This window comes from Lontra canadensis, unplaced genomic scaffold (assembly GCF_010015895.1).
Source record: "Lontra canadensis isolate GAN:19392208 unplaced genomic scaffold, GSC_riverotter_1.0 scaffold2, whole genome shotgun sequence".
NCBI lineage: Eukaryota > Metazoa > Chordata > Mammalia > Carnivora > Mustelidae > Lontra > Lontra canadensis.
Genome location: NW_022630996.1, coordinates 67,419,632 through 67,440,684, shown reverse-complemented (window position 1 = coordinate 67,440,684; position 21,053 = coordinate 67,419,632). Strand labels below are relative to the sequence as shown.

The following is a 21,053-nucleotide window of genomic DNA, read 5'->3' as shown; positions in this document are numbered from 1 at the left end:
CCTTGTTTTTTTAAGTATATCTTTTTGAAGTAGTACTTAACTGGAACTTTTTATTTCCAGTGTAGTTAACATACAGTGTTATGTTAGTTTCAGGTGTACAGTATAGTGATTCAGCAGCTCCATATGTTACTCAGTGCTCATCAAGATATCTTTAACTGGAATTTAGAAAATCTAGTCTAAAAGGCTTTATCTTCTTTTTTTAATTTAAATTCAGTTTAGTTAACATATAATGTATTATTAGTTTCAAGGGTAAAATTTAGTGATTCATCAGTTGCATGTAACACCCAGTGCTCATTAAACTGGAGTTTTTAGGACATTTACTGATACATTTGGATTGATATCTACCATTGTATTCTTTGCTTTAATTTTTTTTTAAGATTTATTTACTTATTTTAGAGAGAGAGTATGGGGTTAGGGACAGAAGAAGAGGGAGGGAGAGAATCTTGAGTAGACTTCCTGCTGAGTGTGTAGCCCAATGTGGGGCTTGATCCCATGACCAGGAGATCATGACCTGAGCCTAAAGCAACAGTCAAATACTTAACTGACTGAGCCACTAGGCGCCCCATACTCTTTGCTTTCTATTCTACATTTTCTTCCTTTCTTTTTCTACCCTTTTTCTATTTCTCCTTTCTGTACTGATTTTTCTTCTCCTCCTATTGTATTTCTCTACTAGTTTACAAGTCACATACTATACTTTTCTTCTTGTATTGATACTCCATTAATTTTAATATGCATACTTAAAAGTTAACAAAGTCTAAAGTTAATATCTTTACTACCTATCCATATAAATGAGGACTTTGCATTGTTGTAACCTTAGTCATTTCATTCTTGACATGTGCTATTACTGTCCAGAATTCTAACTCTCTCATTGATGTATTTAAAATTCCACAAAGCAGGCATCACTGTTACTGTTTCATGCTCTCAGTATTTGTTTAGGCTTACCCATAAGCTTAAAATTTTCTTTGCTCACTGTTTTTTTCTTGGATCATTTCCTTTTTCTTGGAGTATGATCATTAATTCTTTTAGGAGAATTTCTTGGTATAGCTCTCAGGTTTTAGTTTTCTCAGTATGTGCACTTATACTGCCCTCTTTCTGGGAAGATAATATTGCTGGATACATTAGTCTAGCAAAGCACTTGTTTTTTTCTTACCATTTTGAAATAATAATTGTAATTTCTTCTTTTTTATTAACTCCCTCTCCCAACTGTATCTGCCTGTTATTTTACCCACTTAATTTCTAATGTCAAATATAATTTTTTTAGAAGTTTTTTGGTCTGTTTTTCAGAGCTGGAGGTTTACCATCAGCCACTGCTTTATTTTCTCTAGTCCACTAAAAGCCATGGCTGTGACAGGCAACTTTCTTTTGGTATGTGTTTGTTTACTGGTTTGTTTCCTAGCTCCTGGCTGAGCATGTCTCATTGGAGGTAGGACTTTTCCTTATGCAGAGGTCTCTTGTTCATATTTGCAATATACTTGGTCCCTGGACTCCAGAGCCTAGCAGGTATAAACACAGACTTCAGAAAATGAAATATGTATCTTTCTTTGATGCTTATGATATTTTCCACCATTAGATCTCTGTAAACCTATGAAATTATGGTTTCTGAACTGGATTTGCTTTGAGCCATATTTTTTTATGTGCTTTCTCTTTCTTTAGTTTTAATTTCAATTGTTCTGTTTTCATACGTATCTTGTAGACAACTTATTGTTGGTCCTTATCCTTTTTTTAATGTTTATTTATTTAGTTTGGAAAAGAAGAGAGAGAAGCTCAAGAGGACTCTACACTGATCACAGAGCTCAGTGCAGGGCTTGACCCCATGACACATGAGATCATAACCTGAGCCAAAATCACTAGTTGGACGTTTAACCAAGAGAGCCACCCAGGCACTCCAGTCCTTATTTGTCTTAATTAAACTTAAACATTTGGCTCTTGCTGTAAGGTTTAACCCATTAAAGATTTTTATAACTTACTTTGTATTAGGGATTATTCTGCCATCTTATTTTTTGTTTTGAATTTACTATTTACTGTATTTTCTTATTTTGTGTCTCCATTTGACAGGTCAGAGGGTTTTTTTTTTTTAATATTTTGAAGATTATACAGAATATTTATATGGTATTTTTTCTTATGTTAATATCATTGCTTATATTTTTAAATGTGTTTTTCCCTGTTTTTCTTTAGTATAATACCTCTTCTTTCTTCTAAACCAGATATCCATTTTAGTGCACTTCTTCATTTAGTTTCTTCTTCTTTTTTTTAACCTTATTCTGTCCTTCTCTACCAAATGGATGTCATTAGGAATTTCAGATATGGATTGTAGAGTGCTTCCTCTGCTTTACCTCTGCTTCTCCTTCTTCCTTCAATGGAAAATTGGGAGTGACCAGTTTTTCTGAATCTCTTATTATCTCCTCTTTGCTAAAGTTGAACTGACCTTGAACACTGCCCTATTATACCTCACTGACATTAGGCTGGTTGTGCTGTTTGTCTGCACAGCAGTGGATACTGGACAGGCAGTCATGTACTTGAGACAGTGAAAAAACTCATCTAAAAAGTTCTTTCCAACACATCTAAGTTTTCTGGTTTTCTTCTCTGGTAATCTTTTCTTTCTTCTCAGAATATTCTCACAGTTCTTATGTTAATTCTTTAGGTTTACAAACTTCAGGTCAACTTCTATAGCATCTTGAGGCTTAACTCCTTGAGAGGAAGTCAGCAGTCTATAGTAGATTGTCATTTTTTTCAGAAAGCTAAAGTCTTTATAATATCATTAATATAATTGTATATGGAGTGCTAAATATTTTGGAGTTGGCTCACTGGTAACTTACAAAATAGAGAAGTATTTCTTAATGGAGTGAAACATATTAACTTTAGTTTTAAAATTTTAATATTCCCAGTTCTGACAGCATCAGCAGTGACGAGGAAGAGCTGAGGACTTTGGGAAGCAGTGGTAGTGAAAGCAGCACTCCAGAGAATGTCGGGCCTCCTTTCATCATGGATGAGAATAGTTGGTTCAACAAGTGTAAGAGAGTTAAACAAAAGTATCAGCTAACCCTGGAACAGAAGGTATTTATCAGTTGCCAAAAGTCATTGATCTGATTCTCATTTTTGCCTTTGGACTGTCACTTCCAAAAGATCTTTTAACTGAATATAAGTGTTGACCCATTGCTACTTCCTTTCTGTACTTGAATTGTCCTTGTCTTGATGAAAAATCGTGCAGAGTTTTAAAAGAGGCTTTTGTTTGTTCGACTTTTTCTAATTTTTTTTTTAATATAAAAATTAGCCATTTAGGGGCACCTGGTTGGGTCGGTTGGTTAAACATCCGACTCTTGATTTCAGCTCAGGTCACGATCTCAGAATTGTGGAATTGAGCCCCATGTTGGTCTCCACGCTGGGCATGGATCCTCTTAATTCCTCTCTCTCCCTGTCTCTCTCTGCCCCTCCCACCCTCTAAAAAATTATAAGTTGAATTTTAAAAATAAGCCATTTATTCTTCTGTATGTCTTTTCATTTATATGTTTGAGATTTTAATGTTTATTAGGAGGGTAAATGTAAAGCAGACAAATATGAAAAGAAGAATTCTATAATAATATCATTCAAGATAGACCTTAAGGCAAAAGCAATATTAAGGCTAAAGAAAGACATTGCCATTGAGAAAAAAGAAACAGTTCACCAAGAATGTGAACATGGTGGAGTTGAATAGAATGGGTGAAGGTGGTCAAAATGTATAAATTTCCAGTTTACCCACTGCAGGCAAACATCTTATTGAACTTCAGGGAAGGGCTTTAAAGGATGGAGAGCATATGTTAAATTTTTGTATTCAATTAAAATGATTTTTTTATTATTTCATCATTAATACTTAGAGATTATTTCATTGAAATATGGAAAGAATAGCATTTAACCTACTCAGTATTGATCTTCAAGGTATACATTAGGATTTTGTGGTAGCTTTATCTTGTTGGTACTGTATTTTCAGGGTTATCTTGAAGAACTCTTACGACTTCGAGAGAACCAGCTGTCTGAGTCTGTATCCCAGAATAAAATACTACTTCAAAGGATTGAAGATTCTGATCTGGCTCATAAATTGGAAAAGGAACAATTAGAATATATAATTGTGGAGCTTCAAGATCAGCTGTAAGTGAGATCCTTTTGGGAAAATATTGGCAGTATGTAAACATAAGAAAATGTCATGTTTTGACATAGGATTCAAACTCTGAGAAGTCTAATTGTCTGCTATTAAGTTCTTTTTCCCTTACTCTTTTTAAAAAGTTTACTCTTCCTTTTTTGTGTCATAAAAGTGATTTATGCTCATGGCAGAAGTATTACAAAATATAGGAAGAAAATAAAAACTATCCTCAGGTGTGTGCTACCCAGAGTTAACTCCTATAATTTGATGTGTATTCTTTCAAATGCATATACATAATTTTAAATTATCTATTTAGTTATTGATGGACTGTTTAATTAGCTGATTCAAAAGATGGGATATAAAACCAGTACCACTCAAAGTACAATAATTGTGCAGTGTTTGTTCCCATGTGTGCCAGAGTATCACTAAGCACAGTTTAGTATAGCTTTTTTCCATAACAGTAGTTTTTTGGCTTTTTGGTTTTGGGTTTTGTTTTTTTCCTGAAGAAAGGTATGTATTGGTATAAGCTCCTTAATTTGTCACTATTCAAAGCACTTGTACTAATCATACCATTTCATCAAACTTGATTTTATCTAATAATTGTTTGTGGTAAAAATCTTCTCGCATTAATATTTATTTAATCTGAAAAGATTATTTTAAAAGTTTTTATTTTGAAATAAGTTCAAAATTTCAGAGAAGTTGCAAGGGTAGTATGAAGAATAAGCCCTTTCTTAGATTTACCAAATTTCAGCACTTGGCCACATTTGCTCATAATTCTCTCTCTCTTGCATACATCACAACTCTTTATCACATAATACTTCAGTTGTGTCTTTCCTGAGAACCAAGGTATTCTCTTATATAACCATAGATCATCTATCAAATTCAGAAATTTAAATGAGTGTGATACTTGCATCTTATCCATAACTCTTTCCAGTTTCATCAGTTGCCCAAATAATATCTCTTACTGCAGCTTTGTTTTTTCTGGTACAGGACCCAGTCCAGAATCATGTTTTGCATTTGGTTATTCATTTATTTAGTCTTATTTCTTCAGTCACATTTAACTTAGAACAGTTTCTCAGTCTTTGTCTTATATGAAATTGATATTTCTGAAGAATACAAGCTAGTGATTTTATAGAATGTCCTTCAATTTGAGTTGGTTTGCTTTTTCTCATGATTAGAATGAGTTTATCCATTTGTGGTTGGAATATAAGTGGGGTGTCTGTAAGTGTTGGGGATATCATATCCAGAGGTCCATGGAATCTGTTGGTCTTTTTTACTAATATTAATTTTAATCATTTGTTTAATGTGTTTTTCTCTTGGTATAGTTATTGTGTTTCCTTTTGTAATTATCATATAATTTCCAGGGAGATCCTTTGAGACCTAGTAAACATGAAAGATGGTTTTTTTAAGTAAAAATCTTCCATTAACTAACATAAAACTTCAGTGTTTTCTAGAAATTTGTGTCTTGGCAAAAAGAATTATGTTCACATATTATTTTTTTCTAATATTTTACTGAGAGTTTGTCCTGTGGAGTATCACTCATTGAGAGGCATATTAATACCTTCCATAACTCTTTGCTTCTGTAAGCAGGGAGAAAAATACCCAGAACTGAACAATGGAGATTTCTAGTTATTTCTTTACAGCTAGAAGAGTTGAAGATAATTTAATTTTTCCTTTGCAATTGATACTGATAGTTTGTCTCAATGTTTTTAACTTAAAAATAATTGTGAAATCAGTTTTTATTTTATCAAAAAGATACTTTCATTTGAAAAATAAAATGTGTCACATTTATTGTGCTTTTGATAATGTAAAGGAAAAGATTCAAACTTTTTAGTTTGAAAAAAGAATCTGAGTTATAGTTTTATTACACTTATATGGTAGAAGAGTATCATTGATACTTACAATTTTTTAATGCCTTTCAGGATATTTTAACTAAATATTACCAGAGCAAAAAATAAATACTGAAAGTCACCAATCAGAATTAAGCTATTTTCTTGAGTTTAGGGTCAAAGATGTACTTTCACATAACATGGCTATACTCTTAGCCAGGTAAATTGGTATCTTACAAGGTTCCTTTGTACAAAAACCACTTACAAGGATACTAAACAGAAGAGTAAGATACCTTCCTCTGAGAATCTTCTCAATTCACTACATTAACTGAATCATCTGTAAGATACAGAATAAATACTATAAGACATATTTGTGGCTTTGGGAGAAAGTGGACATTTTTTTCCCTTCTTTTCTTGCTGAAATTTTTTGTCAACACTTAGGAAGGCCTGAAATGAAATGTGAGCACTGGAATTCTCTTTGTTAATTCTAAGAAGACTGTAGTGGCTCTGAGAAGATTAAAATTTTAAACGTGTAAAGGAAAAGGTCAGGAGAGGAGTATTAAATGGATTACGAAGCATGTAATATTTGCTTTCACATTATGTTAATCATCTTTTCCTGGTTGATTTAAATCCTTTGTCACTTGGCTTATTCTTTTTATATATTTCTCAATGCTTAGATGTATTTTTGAGTAACTGTTAAAGTATGCTTTAATTTTTCTTTGAATACTCCTAAAATGTGAACATCCGGTAGTTTTGGGTAGAGTACAGGTGAGCATGGTGCACTAGAGGAGCATTCTAAAGCTTTCTTACAGATATGGACTGTGTTCAGAAACTGGCTTTGTATTTGCCTATTATTATGAGCTAAGTCTTTAATAATATCTTGGAGCCTCTGTCTCTTTATTTGTAAACTGGAAATAAAACATACTTTATAGATTACTATGAATATTAAATGCTATCATGTAAAATACAGTTAGAACAAAGGAAACATTCAAAGATTATTCCTCTCTTTTGGTCTATAAAAATCTTAAAATATCCTTATTAAATACATGTGGATAAATGGTAAATTTAAAATACTTTATTATGCCCAAATGCTACAGATCAAACAAATGAATTTAGACTTTGATTTTATTATCCCCAAGTTTCAAAATATTTGTTTTTCAGAACCACTTTCCAAATGGCATGTGGATTAATTTTATAATTAAGGTATAGATTTGTGTATATTGGGAGGAAGATATACATGACTACTTACTACTTTACTGATACCACTTTTAACTGTAATTCTTTCCTTCATCGATTACTGATGGAATACTAATTGGATTATTTTGGATTATTAGTCTTTGACTAAGGTGTATTTGGGTGATTAAATTTATGTTGGTGGAATTTTAAAGTGTCAAAAAATTTTAAATCTCCAAATAATGATTAGGAATAATGCCATTATTTCATTGAGAAATACAGCATCACTCTAGGTTTTTATTTTCATAGTTTTATTGTAATCTGTGGCATATTTTTATTTTATTTAGGTAAGTTTTAATTCAATTTTGCTTGCATGTTAAACTTCATCCAATAAAATAAATAAAAGCAAGCTTAATGTATTAGTTCCACTTTGAATCAATATATGGAAAGTCTTTCATAAGATTATGAAATGTATTGTTTATGGTCTTATAAAAACTCATTGTCATATTATTTATGCTATCTTGTGGGAAACCTTTTCATTTTTGAGTTTAGTTTTATTCAGTAAACATTTATTTAAATGTATAATTCTGTGCTTGAGAGTGCCAAGAATACATAAAATAAGGATATAGTCTGTCTTCACAAAGAGCTCATAAGTTAAAGAAGTGGACAGATGGACATCATTGGTCACATTGTTAATTGAAGAGAACCATACATGGAAGGAAAGGTTTGCGCTTGTCCACAGGCTTAGATCTATGTAAATGCTAATTTCAAATCCCAGGACTAGAGAGGCTCAGAATAGTGAGTAAAATCTAAATACCTTTGTCATAATTAATACCATTAAAATTTATAAAAAGGAGTTTTTGCTGTTTGGCTGATGCAGTTTTTCTATTTATGGTGTGAAAAGCTATAGGAATAGTAATGTCCTATAAGGCTCCCTCGTGAAGGAGCTGAAGAGTCTAGCTAACAGAAGTAAAGAACCACGCATTGTTAAAACTAGGGCATTGTTATAGTCGAACAGCCATGTTTGTGTAGTTCCTTGTGGGTAGTGATGGTGTGATCTGTCAGCCTGCAAACCAGAAGTCAGTGATGCTGTAGCATCCTGCTTCACAAGGTTTAGAGCGAGTGGCATAGATCCCAACAAGAGTGCAGTGATGTCATCCTGGCCCAGTTAATAGTGGACAAATTATGGTAGTTCCTGATTGTGTATATTTTTGGCAGGTAACAATTATTACTAAGAGTTAACATCATGTTAATAATATTGCATACTCTGTTATTCATGTAAACACAGAAAAATCAAGAAGATGCATCTGGAAGAGAAAAAAGCCAGATACCAGATAGTTAGTGTTAGGGTCCGTAATCAAAGGAGCGAGATTGATACAAAGCAAAGGTCAAGCAAAGCTTTATTTCGAGCCAAGCATCGAGAATCAAACTGACGGGTCAGGGCCGTCTCTTGCAAAGAGGTGACCCCTCCCAGCCTCACAAACTAACTTTTATAGAGGTAGTTTAGCCGGGCTATACACAGGTGGCCAATGAGATTGCAATACACAGAGAAAACTGCACAGTCATGCTAAGTCTGCCACACACAGAAAAAAAAAAAAAACTGCTAGGTAACACATGGGTGGCCAATTGAGTTTCAGTTCACCCTAGTGGATATACGCGTGCCTCACTGATTGGATGCCTGCCCCGCCCTTGCATCTAGGCTTTGCAAGTAAGTTCCTCTGGGAGGGGCAGGGTCAATCTAAGTTTACTGCATAAACACAAAATGACTCCCTCTGGCCAACCAGGCCCTTACAGTTAGGTCAAACTACACTGTATTGTACTTTCTTGAGTGATAATGGGAAATTACATATTACACCAAGAAATTACAAATTTGATATGGGTGTTATTTCATTGCCTTTAGTTATGATGTTTGATTAAAACTTCTGGCATATTCTTCAGTAGAGCAGATGTCAGTATATTTGGGCAAGGGGCCTACCAACAGTTGGAACTACAAGACAGTGTTTCACAGAGAAGTGACTCAGACTAGAAAAGAGGCTCAATTTTGGTATCCTTATTTAGTAAATGTTTTACACTGAGTACATAAAGAAAGGAAGCCTCCTTAAAGTACAATTTGTAAATAACACACATATTATTAATACATAAATACCATTGTTTTGTTCACTTATTTCCACCCTTAGCATGTAGTTGACCTTTATAAAAGATAAAATTAGCATTTAAATTCTAATCCTATTATTATGTTTTAAACTTTTTTTTTTTTTTTTTTTTTTAAAGATTTTATTTATTTGTCAGAGAGAGAGGGAGAGAGAGCGAGCACAGGCAGACAGAATGGCAGGCAGAGGCAGAGGGAGAAGCAGGCTCCCTGCAGAGCAAGGAGCCCGATGTGGGACTCGATCCCAGGACGCTGGGATCATGACCTGAGCCGAAGGCAGCTGCTTAACCAACTGAGCCACCCAGGCGTCCCTGTTTTAAACTTTTTATTAAAGAATTTTCAAGTGTATACAAAAAAGAGATTCGTATAATAAAGCCCTGATAACAATCACCTAGATTGAACAGTTAGTTGCCAAGCGTTTGTCACATTTGTTTTAACTCTTTTCATTTTCCTTTTCTTTTTTTGCTGAACTATTTTGAAGCAAATCCTGTTCTTTCTTTCCTACATACTTCTTTGCTCATCTCTAAGAAAGTGGACGTTTTCTCACATAATCTTATAATCATACTTGGTAAAATTAGAGACATTCTTTTTATCATTTAAGGGCTCATCTGTAACAAATTTCCCTAGTTGTCTAAAAAAAAAAAAAAAGCCCAACCTTTTTGTAGTTGCATTTTTGAATTAAGAATCAAAGTCATACATGACATATAATTATGTCTCTGAAGACTTTAGTTTCCCCCATTCGTACTTGTCCTGTTGTTATCAAACAGACTTCCTATAGAATGTCCAGCGTTAGTTCTTTGAGGTTTCTTTCTTTCTTCTCTACCTGTGCTGTCTAGGACATTAGCCATTTTGTGCATGTGGCTGGTGAGCACTTGAAATGTGAGTTGTGTGAACTGAAATGTGCTGTAAGTGTAACATCCACATCAGACAGCATGAAATAAAGAATTTAAAATATCTCGTTAAGAACTGTTTATATTGGCTACATACTGAAATGGTAATGTTTTAGATATATTGGGCTAAATAAGTACATTATTAAAATTCTTTTTACTGTGGCTACTAGAAAATTTTAAATTATATATGCCACTCTTCTTATATTTCCCTTGGACAGCACTGGTTTGTATCCTCTCTACTCACAGGGGACTGGCTGCTTTAGTGTCTTCGGGGAGCAGATTCTTGGTGCCCTCCCTAGACCTGCTAAATGGGAATCTGTTGTTAACAAGATCCTCAGGGGTTTAACTGACACATTAAAGTTTGAGAATCACTGTTCTGTGCTGTATATCCTGTAAAGTATATCCTCTTAACTCTGGATTAGTGGTTTTTCCACTCTGGTTGGGTATTAGAAGCACTCAGGGAGCTTCTTAAAAATATTTTTTGTGGGGGCACCTGGGTGGCTCAGTGGGTTAAAGCCTCTGCCTTCGGCTCAGATCATGATCCCAGGGTCCTGGGATAGAGCCCCACATCGGGCTCTCTGCTAGGCGGGGAGCCTGCTTCCCTTCCTCTCTCTGCCTCTCTCTGCCTCTCTCTCTGCCTACTTGTGATCTCTCTCTCTCTCTCTCTGTCAGATAAATAAACAAAATCTTTAAAAAATATATATTTTTTTTGTGAAAAATAAGGATGCCTGACTGAGCTCACCTTGAGGGACATTAATTTAATTGGTCAAAGCTGGGGCTCAGGAAAGTGTAAAAGGCTGCTTTCATGTTCTGATGTGTAGTCAGGGTTGAGAACCAGTGTCCTAAGAGGCTGGTTAAATAGGAGTTTAACTTTTAGTATTTTGTAGGTGGTCCTGTCCACATCATAACCAAGTACGCTGGTTGTCCCTCTTCTAAAGACTCTAACATTGAACAGTGGATTCAGGTGGTGACAACACTGTTTTTCCTTTGTAAAAGTTTTTATCAGCCTTTCATCTAATAGCCTGAACCAAGAATGAGCACGAACATTACCTGGAGCTGTTGATTAAGTGGGATTTGTAAAATGGTGATTCCTAATTCTTTTCCCTCCATGCACATTGGCTAAAATCTGTACACAAGACCTTTTCCTCACTAGTTAGGACTATAGTATATTATAGGCTAGTATTGGTTGTTGTAGGATATTATATTAGTCCTCACAGGATACTGTTAATTTTCAGAAGAAGATGCTAATGCCCTCCTTGGTTACCAATGAGATGAAGATTTTGTTCTTTGTTTTGTTTTATTTTTGAGAGTATGCACTTGCTATATAATTACTTCTATAGTGTGAACTAACTCATACAGGATTCACAAATAAGGGGATGATGTCAGCAAAGCGAAGAAATCCCCTTGAGCCGTAGCTGATTTTTTTAGGGGTTAATGTTTCTCAGTAAGAAGCACCAACAGAATGCAGAATACACCAACACGGGCAAATACTGCAAAGCACCAACAGGTGGCATTCTCTTGCTGTATGTATTACTCTTTCGTCGTGCGTTTCTCTGGTGCAGGTCAACTTCACCTTGAGGAAGCTCTTTTTGTAGTATACCTCAGTTTTGTGCATTTTGTCTTTGCCTTCACGGTAAGCCTCGATGTCAGCAGCCTCAACCCTTCCCTCCAGTCTTTTCTGTCACATGGCTTTTACTTTGTTGTTGTTAAAGTTGTTGTAAAATTATTGTAATATTTCTTTACTTAATATGAATTTAACCAATATTCTAAATTTGATTTGGAATTTTATTAATATCGTGACTTTTTCTTAGTGTTCTAGTTAGAAAGTTGAATAGTTTTTGAATTGTTAGCTCCTAATTCTATTCTCCCTATAAGGCCAATTACTTGCAGTGTGATATTGCAGAACACTATCTTTTATTTTCATGATGATTATAGTTTAAGATTTTTTTGGTATGCCATGTTGCAAATGGCACAGGAGTATATCCTAAGAATTATAGATATAGATGTAGATATATAGATACATATATAAATGCTAAGTGGAAAACAAAGCAAAGGTTTGTTGCAGTGGTGGTAGGAATTTTGCTACTCACTCTCAGGACTGAATTCGTAACAGTGGGCTTCAAATGTGCTGCCTTACCAAATTAAAAATTGCTTTGTATCACTCATCTTTTGGATTGCTCAGGAATACTTCGAATCACAGATATTAAATCCTAAGTGCCAGGGGTCATATGCCTTATATATCCAGCTGCCAAAAGTATATCCTCATGGGCATCAGCATAGCCTCTGAGGTAAGTGAGAAAGAAGCAAAGTGAGGGAAAGAGGATACCAATCAAGTTTGGAGACACAGGCTAAAGGACTGAACAAATGAACAAAATAATAGACTTGAATTGACTAAGCACCACTATCAGAATAGAGATTATGGAATTCTAGATCTTTTGTAAAACTTGTAAGTAGCAGCAGACTTGAGCCTAATCTCTGTAAGGAAAAAGACCAAACTGTGGAAATCTTATTTCTCTCTCTCTCTCTGTTTTTTTTTTTTTTTTAATAATGAATGTTATATTCAGGTCTGAAAAAAACACAGAACCTCATTTTTAAATCCAGTTTCTCTGTATTTACAAGGAATCTTAGGAATTTGAGAACAGAACTGGAAGGAATCAGGAACACTAACATTTAAGGATTAAGTGGAAGAAGGTACCTCCACTGAGACCAAGAAGGAACAGCCAGAGACATAAGGAGTTTTATTATTATTTTGTAAGAGAAAAATAATTTATATTAGATTCACTTAGGAAGCATTAAAAAGTAGTATTGCCTGGACCCCACCATCATAGAATCTCATTTCATTGATCATTGGAATTTTTTAAATGCTTCCCCAGTTATTTGAATATATAGTCAGGGTAGAGAACTACTAGACTAGAAGTTTGTTGTGATGTTTAGCAAAACACAATGATATTTATTATGGTCTTAACAGAATTAAATTTCTTCCCTAGACATGAAAGCTACCTAAATGTTTTATTATTTTAAACAAGAAAGATGCATTGGTATTTAATTTCTAATAGCTTTTTTAATTAAAATTCAATGAGCCAACATATAGTACATCATTAATTTCAGATATAGAGATTAGATATTCACCACTAATATATAACACCGAGGGTTCATCGTGTGCCTTCCTTAATGTCCATCACCCAGTTACTCCATCCCCCCACCCATCTCCCCTCCAGCAACCTTGAGTTCCTTTCCGATAGTTAAGAGACTCTCATGGTTTTTCTCCCTCTCTGATTTCTTCCCGTTCAGTTTTCCCTCCCTTCCCCTATGGTTCTCTGCACTGTTTCTTATATTCCACATATGAGTGAAGCCATATGATAATTGTCTTTCTCTGATTGAATTTTTTTGCTCAGCATAATACCCTCCCATTCCATCCATAGACATCAATGTAAATGGTAAGATTCCATCCTTTTGATGGCTGAATAATATTCCATTGTGTGTTTTTGTATATGTGTACACACACACACACACACACCCCATATCTTTGTCTATTCATCTGTCGATGGACATCTGGGCTCTTTCCACTTTTGGCTATTGTGTACATGGCTGCTATAAACACTGGGGTATAGGTGCCCCTTCAGATCACTACATTTGTATCTTTGGGGTAAATACCCAGTAGTGTAATTGCTGGGTCATAGGGTAGCTCTACTTTTAACTTCTTGAGGAACCTCTATAGTGTTTTCCAGAGTGGCTGCATCAAACTCAACACCCAAAAACCAGGTAATCCAGTCTAGAAAAGGGCAGAAGACATAAACAGACATTTCTCCAAAGAAGACATACAGATGTCCAACAGACACATGAAAAAATGCTCAACATCACTTGGCATCAGGGAAATAAAAATCTAATAGTTTTTTTTTTAAAGATTGTATTTATTTATTTAACATAGAGAAAGAGAGTGAGCACAGGCAGGGGGAACAGCAGATGGAGGGAGAGGGAGAAGCAGGCTTCCCACTGAGCAAGGAATCCCAGGACCCTGGGATCATGACCTGAGCCAAAGGCAGATGCTTAACTGACTGAGCCACCCAGGTGCCCTTCTAAGAGTTTTAAAGTATAGTATATTCTGTATTTTCTGTCTCCCCCTGAGGATATTATTTTTCAAAGTTCCTTTTCTTTAAGATTCTGTATTGTCCTTTGAATTTAAAAAAAGAGTAGGCTATAGCTTATTTTGATAATGATAAAATTTGCTGACTTATAGTTCAATATTTGTTTATTCTGCTGACATTTATTGAGCCCTTCTATCCTAGGTACTTGGCTTGGTGCTAAGAATATAGAAATAAATATGGTCTAGTTCCTGTCCTCATAGTGCTTACAGAGGCCACAGTCATAGAAACAATAAGAACAATAAGATGTCAAAGTGCTATGATAGAGTTATGTATGGGATACAGTGGGAAACAAAGGATTTCATTGTAAAGGAGAATGAACTGGGAAGGGTTTAAGATGGTTATACTAGATGCTTATACTAATTCATTAAAGTGTTTTTGACATTTGATAGACTACTATGGGAAAAGATGGGCCTCCCAGGCAGAGAAGACAACAAAAGCAAATTGATTAAAGATTAAAGAGTCCAGCAAATATAGGGAGCGGCATGGTGGCTCCTTATTACTCAAACATAGAGGGTAAGCATGTATGTATGTGGGGCCAGATGAGAAGAGACTTTATATGCCATGCTAAGGAGCTCTGTGGAGTTACCAATATTATATCAGATCAGATTTCCATTTTAGAAAGATAAACCTTTGAAATAATATTTTCTAATGTATAAACACTTATTGAGTATCTACATTCTCATAGGAACTGTGCTAGATACTGAGAATTTAAGTGTGAATAAGGGGGCACCTGGGTGGCACAGTTGGTTGAGCATTTGACTCTTGGTTTCAGCTCAGGTCATAATCTCAGGGTTGTGGGATCAAGCCCCTGTGTGGGACTCCATGCTCAGTATGGAGTCTCTTGGGATTCCCTCTCCCTCTCTCTCTCTGCCTCCCACTCATGCAGCCCCCCATCTCTCTCTCTAAAAATAAATAAACCTTTTTTAAAACAAGTAAAACATAAATCTGAATAAGGTAATTTTGAGGATATCAAAGTTGACTGATAATCTAAATGGTGTGATATGTGTATAGAGATACATATGTATAGGTATAGTAATAAAGGTATGTGCACTTTATGTAAGTAGAACAGGAATAGTGGTCCAGAGAAGGCATCACTAAGATGTTGATGTTTGAATAGAGCTTTTCAGAAGCTCTTTAGATCACCAGGTGAGAGGAAAAAGAGGAAGGTTATTCTGGGTAAAGAGAAGAGCATATATGGAAATATGGGTACGAAACATATGAGGCAGATTAGTATGATAAAATATTAACTGAAGCGTTAGAAGCAAATAGGTTTTTTGGAAACAATGAAGTATCTTTTACTGGGACTATACATTTTACCTGGGATGGGTCTCTACTAAAAATTAAAATGCTGAAAGAGCAAAGAAAAAAAAAGACAAACCGAAAAACAGACTCTCAACTATAGAGAACAAGCTGATGGTCACCAAAGGGGAGGTGGGTGAGGGGATGGATGAAATAGATGATGGGGATAACAATCCTAATTCAGTTTTGGGAGGTTATATGTTTCTAGGAATTTATCCATTTATTCTAGGTTGCTCAATTTTTGGCATATAATTTTTCATAATATTCTCTTATAGTTGCTTGTGTTTCTGTGATTTGGTTGTTATTTCTCCTCTTCTTTCATTTCTGATTTTTTTATTTGAGCCTTCTCTTTCTTTTTCTTTTGATGTATGTGGCTAAAGGTTTATTATTTGTGTTGGTATTTTCAAAGAACCAGCTCTTGGTTTCATTAAATTCTATTGCTTTTTATTTCTGTTCTAATCTTTATTATTTACTTCTCCTGGTTTGGGGTTTTGTTTATTTTTCTTTTTTTAGCTTCTTTAGGTATAAGTTTAGGTTGTTCATTTAAGATTTATCTTGCTCCTCGAGGTAGTTCTGTATTGCTATAAACGTCCCTCTTACAACAGCTTTATCTGTATCTCAAAGATTTTGGAACATTGTATTTTTATTTGTCTCCATGTATTTTTTATTTTCTCTTTGATTTCTTAGTTGGCCTTTTCATTGTTTAGTAGCATGTTATTTAACTTCCATATATTTAAGTTTTTTACAGATTTTTTTTTTAATTTGTTGAGTCTTGTTTTTTGGGCTAAAATGTGATCTATTCTGGAGAATGTTCCACGTGCACTTGAAAAGAATGTGTATTCTGCTTTTTTAGGATGGAATGTTCTGAATATATGTGTTAGATCCATCTGGTCCAATGTGCCATTCAGAGCCACTGTTTTCTTGTTGATTTCCTTTTTGGATTATCTATCCGTCGATGTAAGTGGGGTGTTAAAGTTCCCTAGTATTACTATATTGCTATCAGTTACATCTTTTATGTTTGTTATTAGCTGCTTTATGTATTTGGGTGTTCCCATGCTGTGTGCATAAGTATTTACAATTGTCACATCTTTTTGCTGGATTTTTCCCTTTATGATTATGTAGTGTCTTTTTTTTTTTTTTTTTTTTTGTCTCTTGTTACAGTCTTTGTTTTAAAGTCCAATTAAAAAAAAATTTTTTTTTAATTTAACCTCTGTCCTCACCATGGGGCTTGAACTCACAACTCCCAAGAGCTGCATGCTCTACAGACTGAACCAGCATGAGTACTTGTCTGTTTTGTCCAATATAAGTATTGCTACCTCAGCTCTTTTCTTTGATCTTTCACTTGCATGATGTTTTTACATCCCTTTACTTTCAACCTGCATGTGTCTTTAGCTGTGAAGTAAGTCTCTTGTAGACAATATATTGATGGATCTTGCTTTTTAATCCATTCCGTCACCCTATTTCTTTTGGTTGGAGCATTTAGTCCAGTTACATTCAAAGTAATTATTGGTAGGTATGTATTTAAATGCCATTTTGTTAATTGTTTCATGGTTGTCTTTGTAGTTCTTCTCTGATCCTTTCTTCTCTTGCTCTCTTCTCATGGTTTGGTAGCTTTCTTTAGCGATACACTTGAATTCTTTTCTCTGTATTTTTTTTTACCTATTACCAGTTTTTGGTTTGTGATTAGCTTTAGGTTTATATATAAAATCTTTGCATATAATAATCTATATTAAGTTGATGGTCGCTTCGATTTGAACCCATTCTAAAAGCACTACATTTTTACTTCCAACCCCCATGTTTTTACATATGGTATCATACTTTACATCCTTCTATTTCATGAATCCCTTGACCGATTTTTGTATACATACTTAATTTTAGTGCTTTTGTGCTTCCTACTTTTCTTGCTCTTATTTATAGTATTTCCACTCTAACAATCTCCTTTAACATTACTTATCAGGCTGGCTACATGGTGATGAATTCCCTTAATTGTTGTTTGTGTGGGAAAATCTTCATCTTTTCTTCTATTCTGAATGATAGCCTTGCTGGATAGACTATTGTGAGCAGCACATGTTTCACTTTCAGCACTTTGAATATATCATGCTCCTCTCTTCTGGCCCATGAAGTTTCTGCTGAGAAATCAGCTGATAGCATTATGGGGTTTCCCTTGTATGTAACTATTTTCTTTTCTTTAGCTGCTTTTAAGATTTTCTCTGTATCACTACTTTTTGTCATTTAATTATTATGTGTCTTGGTGTGAACCTCCTTGAATTGATTTCATTGGGGGATCTCTGTGCCTCCTGGTTCTGGGTTTCTGTGTTCTTCCCAAGATTTGAGAAGTTTTGAGCTATTATTTCTTCAAATAAATTTTCTGCCCCCTTCTTTTCTCTTCTGGGATCCTTATAGTATAATGTTATTACACTTGATGGTGTCACTGAGTTCCCTTAATCTATTCTTAATTGTTTTCTTTTTCTTTTTTCTTTATCCTGTTCTGCTTGATTGCTTTCCATTACACTGTCCTCCAGGTCACTGATCCATCCTTCTACTTCCTCTAATTAATTCATTATTCTCTTAGTGAATTTTTAATTTCAGTTACTGAGTTCTTCATCTCTATGTGATTCTTTTTTGTATTTTCTGTCTCTTTGTTGAGGGTCTCACTGAGGTCCTCCACTCCTTTTTCAAGTTCAGTGATTATGTTTATGAACATTATTTTAAATTCTCTATCAGACATATTGATTGTCTCTGTTTTGTTAACTCTCTTGCTATGATTTAGTCCTCTTTCATTTGGGACATATTTCTCTATTTCCTCATTTTTGTCTAACTCTCTATGTCTGTTTCTCTGTGTTAGGAAAGTCATATGAGTCTCCTGTTCTTGAAAGTAGTTGCCTTATGAAGAAAGGTTCCTATAGTGCCCTTCAGGGCTATGTCCCCTCTTCACCAGAACCTGGAGCTTCAGAGGCATCAGCTATGTGTATTGCATGCCCCTTACCATTGTGACTGAGTGCTTTTCCCTTCTGTCATCTGTGATGGCACTTTTGCCTGTTTCAAGCAGCATTTGGTCCCTTTGTTGTTAGTGGGTCTTTGGACTTGAATTGGGTCTGACTAGGCATTTGCCAGAACTGTGGTCACATCAAACGACAGGTCGCTCTCTCTTTGTTATACCCTGAGAGACTTTCATTGGTGGGTGGGGCCTGCGGTCAGACTGGGTGTCTGCCCCCAGGCCGCTGCTGGGACTGCAGTAGAGCTAGTGCATGGGTGTATTTCCCTTTCATCAGGGCAACAGTCTTTTTGGAGTGGTGCGGGACACTGTCGGGCTGCTTGCACAGTGCTAGACTTGTGGTGCCTCTTTGGATGGACTGCTGCCTAGGGCAGGTTGGATGGTGTGGGTCTGCAGAACATTGTGGGGGTAGGGCACACTTTTAATAAGTGTAGTGGGTGAGTAGGTTTGCTATGGGAGGGGAGCTGGAGCCACTTTGTAGAGCTACCCAGTGGAGGTTGGAGGGGGCAGTCCACAGGAGAGAACAGGGGTGGGAGGCACTCCTAAAAAGCTACATAGAGAGTGCTTACAGTAGTTCTGCAGGTGTCTGCATATCCAGGCTGGGGGACAGGGTAAGGAAATGGTACCCATCAGCTCTTTTGTTCTTGGAGAAGTCTCCTAAAGATACCTGCTCCACAAGCACACATTCTGCTAGTAAATAAATTAGTAAATAATCTCCTTTCCATATATACCATGTGTTTTTCAAACTGATGTTTCCATGCTATATCTCAATATATATATCTCAACCACAATAACCAAGAAGTGGAAGGAAACTCATGGATGGATAAAGAAAATGTGATATATGAAGACCCTGTGTCTTTATCCACACAAGCACACTATAGAGAATTATTCCACCTTAAAAAAAGGAAATCTGCTGTTTGAAATAATATGGATGAAACTTGAGGAAATTATGCTAGGTGAAATAAGCCAAATGGAGAAAAACAAATAGTGCATGATCTCACTTATATCTGGAATCTAAAATAGTCAAATGCATAGAAGCAGAGATTAGAATGGACAACCATTTTGTACCCCTTTGGGCCTGGAGAGAGGGGGAAGTGAGATGATGTTCAGAAAGTAAAATGTTTCAGTTATGCAAGATGTATAAATAAATTATGGAGATCTATGTACAGCAACATGAGTATACTTAGTACTGTATTGTATACCTAAAGTGTTCTAAGAGGGTATATCTCAAGTGTTCCCATCATACACAAGACTCAACTGTGAGGTGATGGATATGTTAGTTAGCTTGAATGTGGTGATTATGTTGTTATGTCTACAAAATCAAGTTGTACATTTTAGATGTATACAGTTTTTAATTGCTAATTATACCTCAGTAAAGTAGTAGGGGGATTAAATTAGAATTTTTGTGGCCAAATTCTTGCATAATTCCTATTGAAGATCTGAAGAGAAATGATATCTCTAGCAATTTAAGGTAGCTACCACAGGAAAGTTCTTAAAATTAGCTGTGATAAATATGTTGCTGCTACTTTTGTAATAAATAATTTTCCTTTATTGTACCTTTCTGTAGAATTATTACCTTAATGAGAGATGTTCAGTTGCTAGTGAAAGACTTGTATCATAGACAGAAATGATAAGCAGAATCTATCTCGTATAGAATGATTTAATTTTTAGATTAGCTTATTGGTGTTAACATTGGTTAGAGTTCTAAGTAAAGTTAAATGCTAAAAATCACATAATTTTACCTTAAATTGCCACTGATTTCACACTAGGAGAAAATTTGAGTAATTTAAGATGAACCTATTTTTAAGCTTGGCCAATGAGAAAAATATCCTCGTTTTCCATATTAACCTCATTTACATTACCTTTGTGTAGGTCTTAAAGTTAACTAGGTGTGTTCTGCTTGTTCTCAGTGAGTAATAGGATTCTTTGATTGTAGGAAAGCACAGTCAACTCTTAAGCAAAAATGGAATTCCTTAGATTGATATCAACAACTCAAGGAATGGAAAGAAAGACTGGAAAAGTAGGCTTGGAGAGAGGTAGGATGAGCTACTTCAGAGCTAGCAAGTAGGAACTTGAGGTCTGTCTCTGTGCTGGTCATTTTGGTCAGAGCCCACTGCTAGAATGAATAAACTGCTTTGTATCTTCATTATCTAAGTAGATGGAATCAAGATTCAGAATTCAGGGGTAGGGTTTTCTACATCCCTTAAATCCGCTTGCCTGTTCCTTCGTATAGTAGAGCAGTGAGAGAAGCGGCCTTACACAAGGATTCTCTAGGAACCTTTCCCATTTGCTGTGGCAGCACAAAGCCAGTATTGTCTGTCTCCACACTTGTCACAGAAGGTGGAAAGCAGGTGCAGCCTGGATAGAAGCTGAGCTTGTCCAGTACACTGCAATCTCTGTCTCCTGTTTCAAAGCACAGGGCAGCTGCCCATAGGAAACAATGTCATTGGGATTTCTAA

The 21,053-nt window shown here is 35.4% G+C and overlaps 1 protein-coding gene across 8 annotated transcripts in view; it reads left to right on the top strand.

The window, feature by feature from the left end:
- Nucleotides 1-21,053, top strand: part of RUNDC3B (RUN domain containing 3B) — a 150,649-nt gene that overhangs the window by 104,308 nt on the left and 25,288 nt on the right. For all 8 annotated transcript variants that reach the window (XM_032875967.1, XM_032875931.1, XM_032875941.1 and 5 more), the window contains 2 exons: nucleotides 2,886-3,054; nucleotides 3,965-4,122. In XM_032875967.1, coding sequence (XP_032731858.1) covers nucleotides 2,886-3,054; nucleotides 3,965-4,122 — 327 coding nt within the window. The remainder of the gene's footprint in view (nucleotides 1-2,885; nucleotides 3,055-3,964; nucleotides 4,123-21,053) is intronic.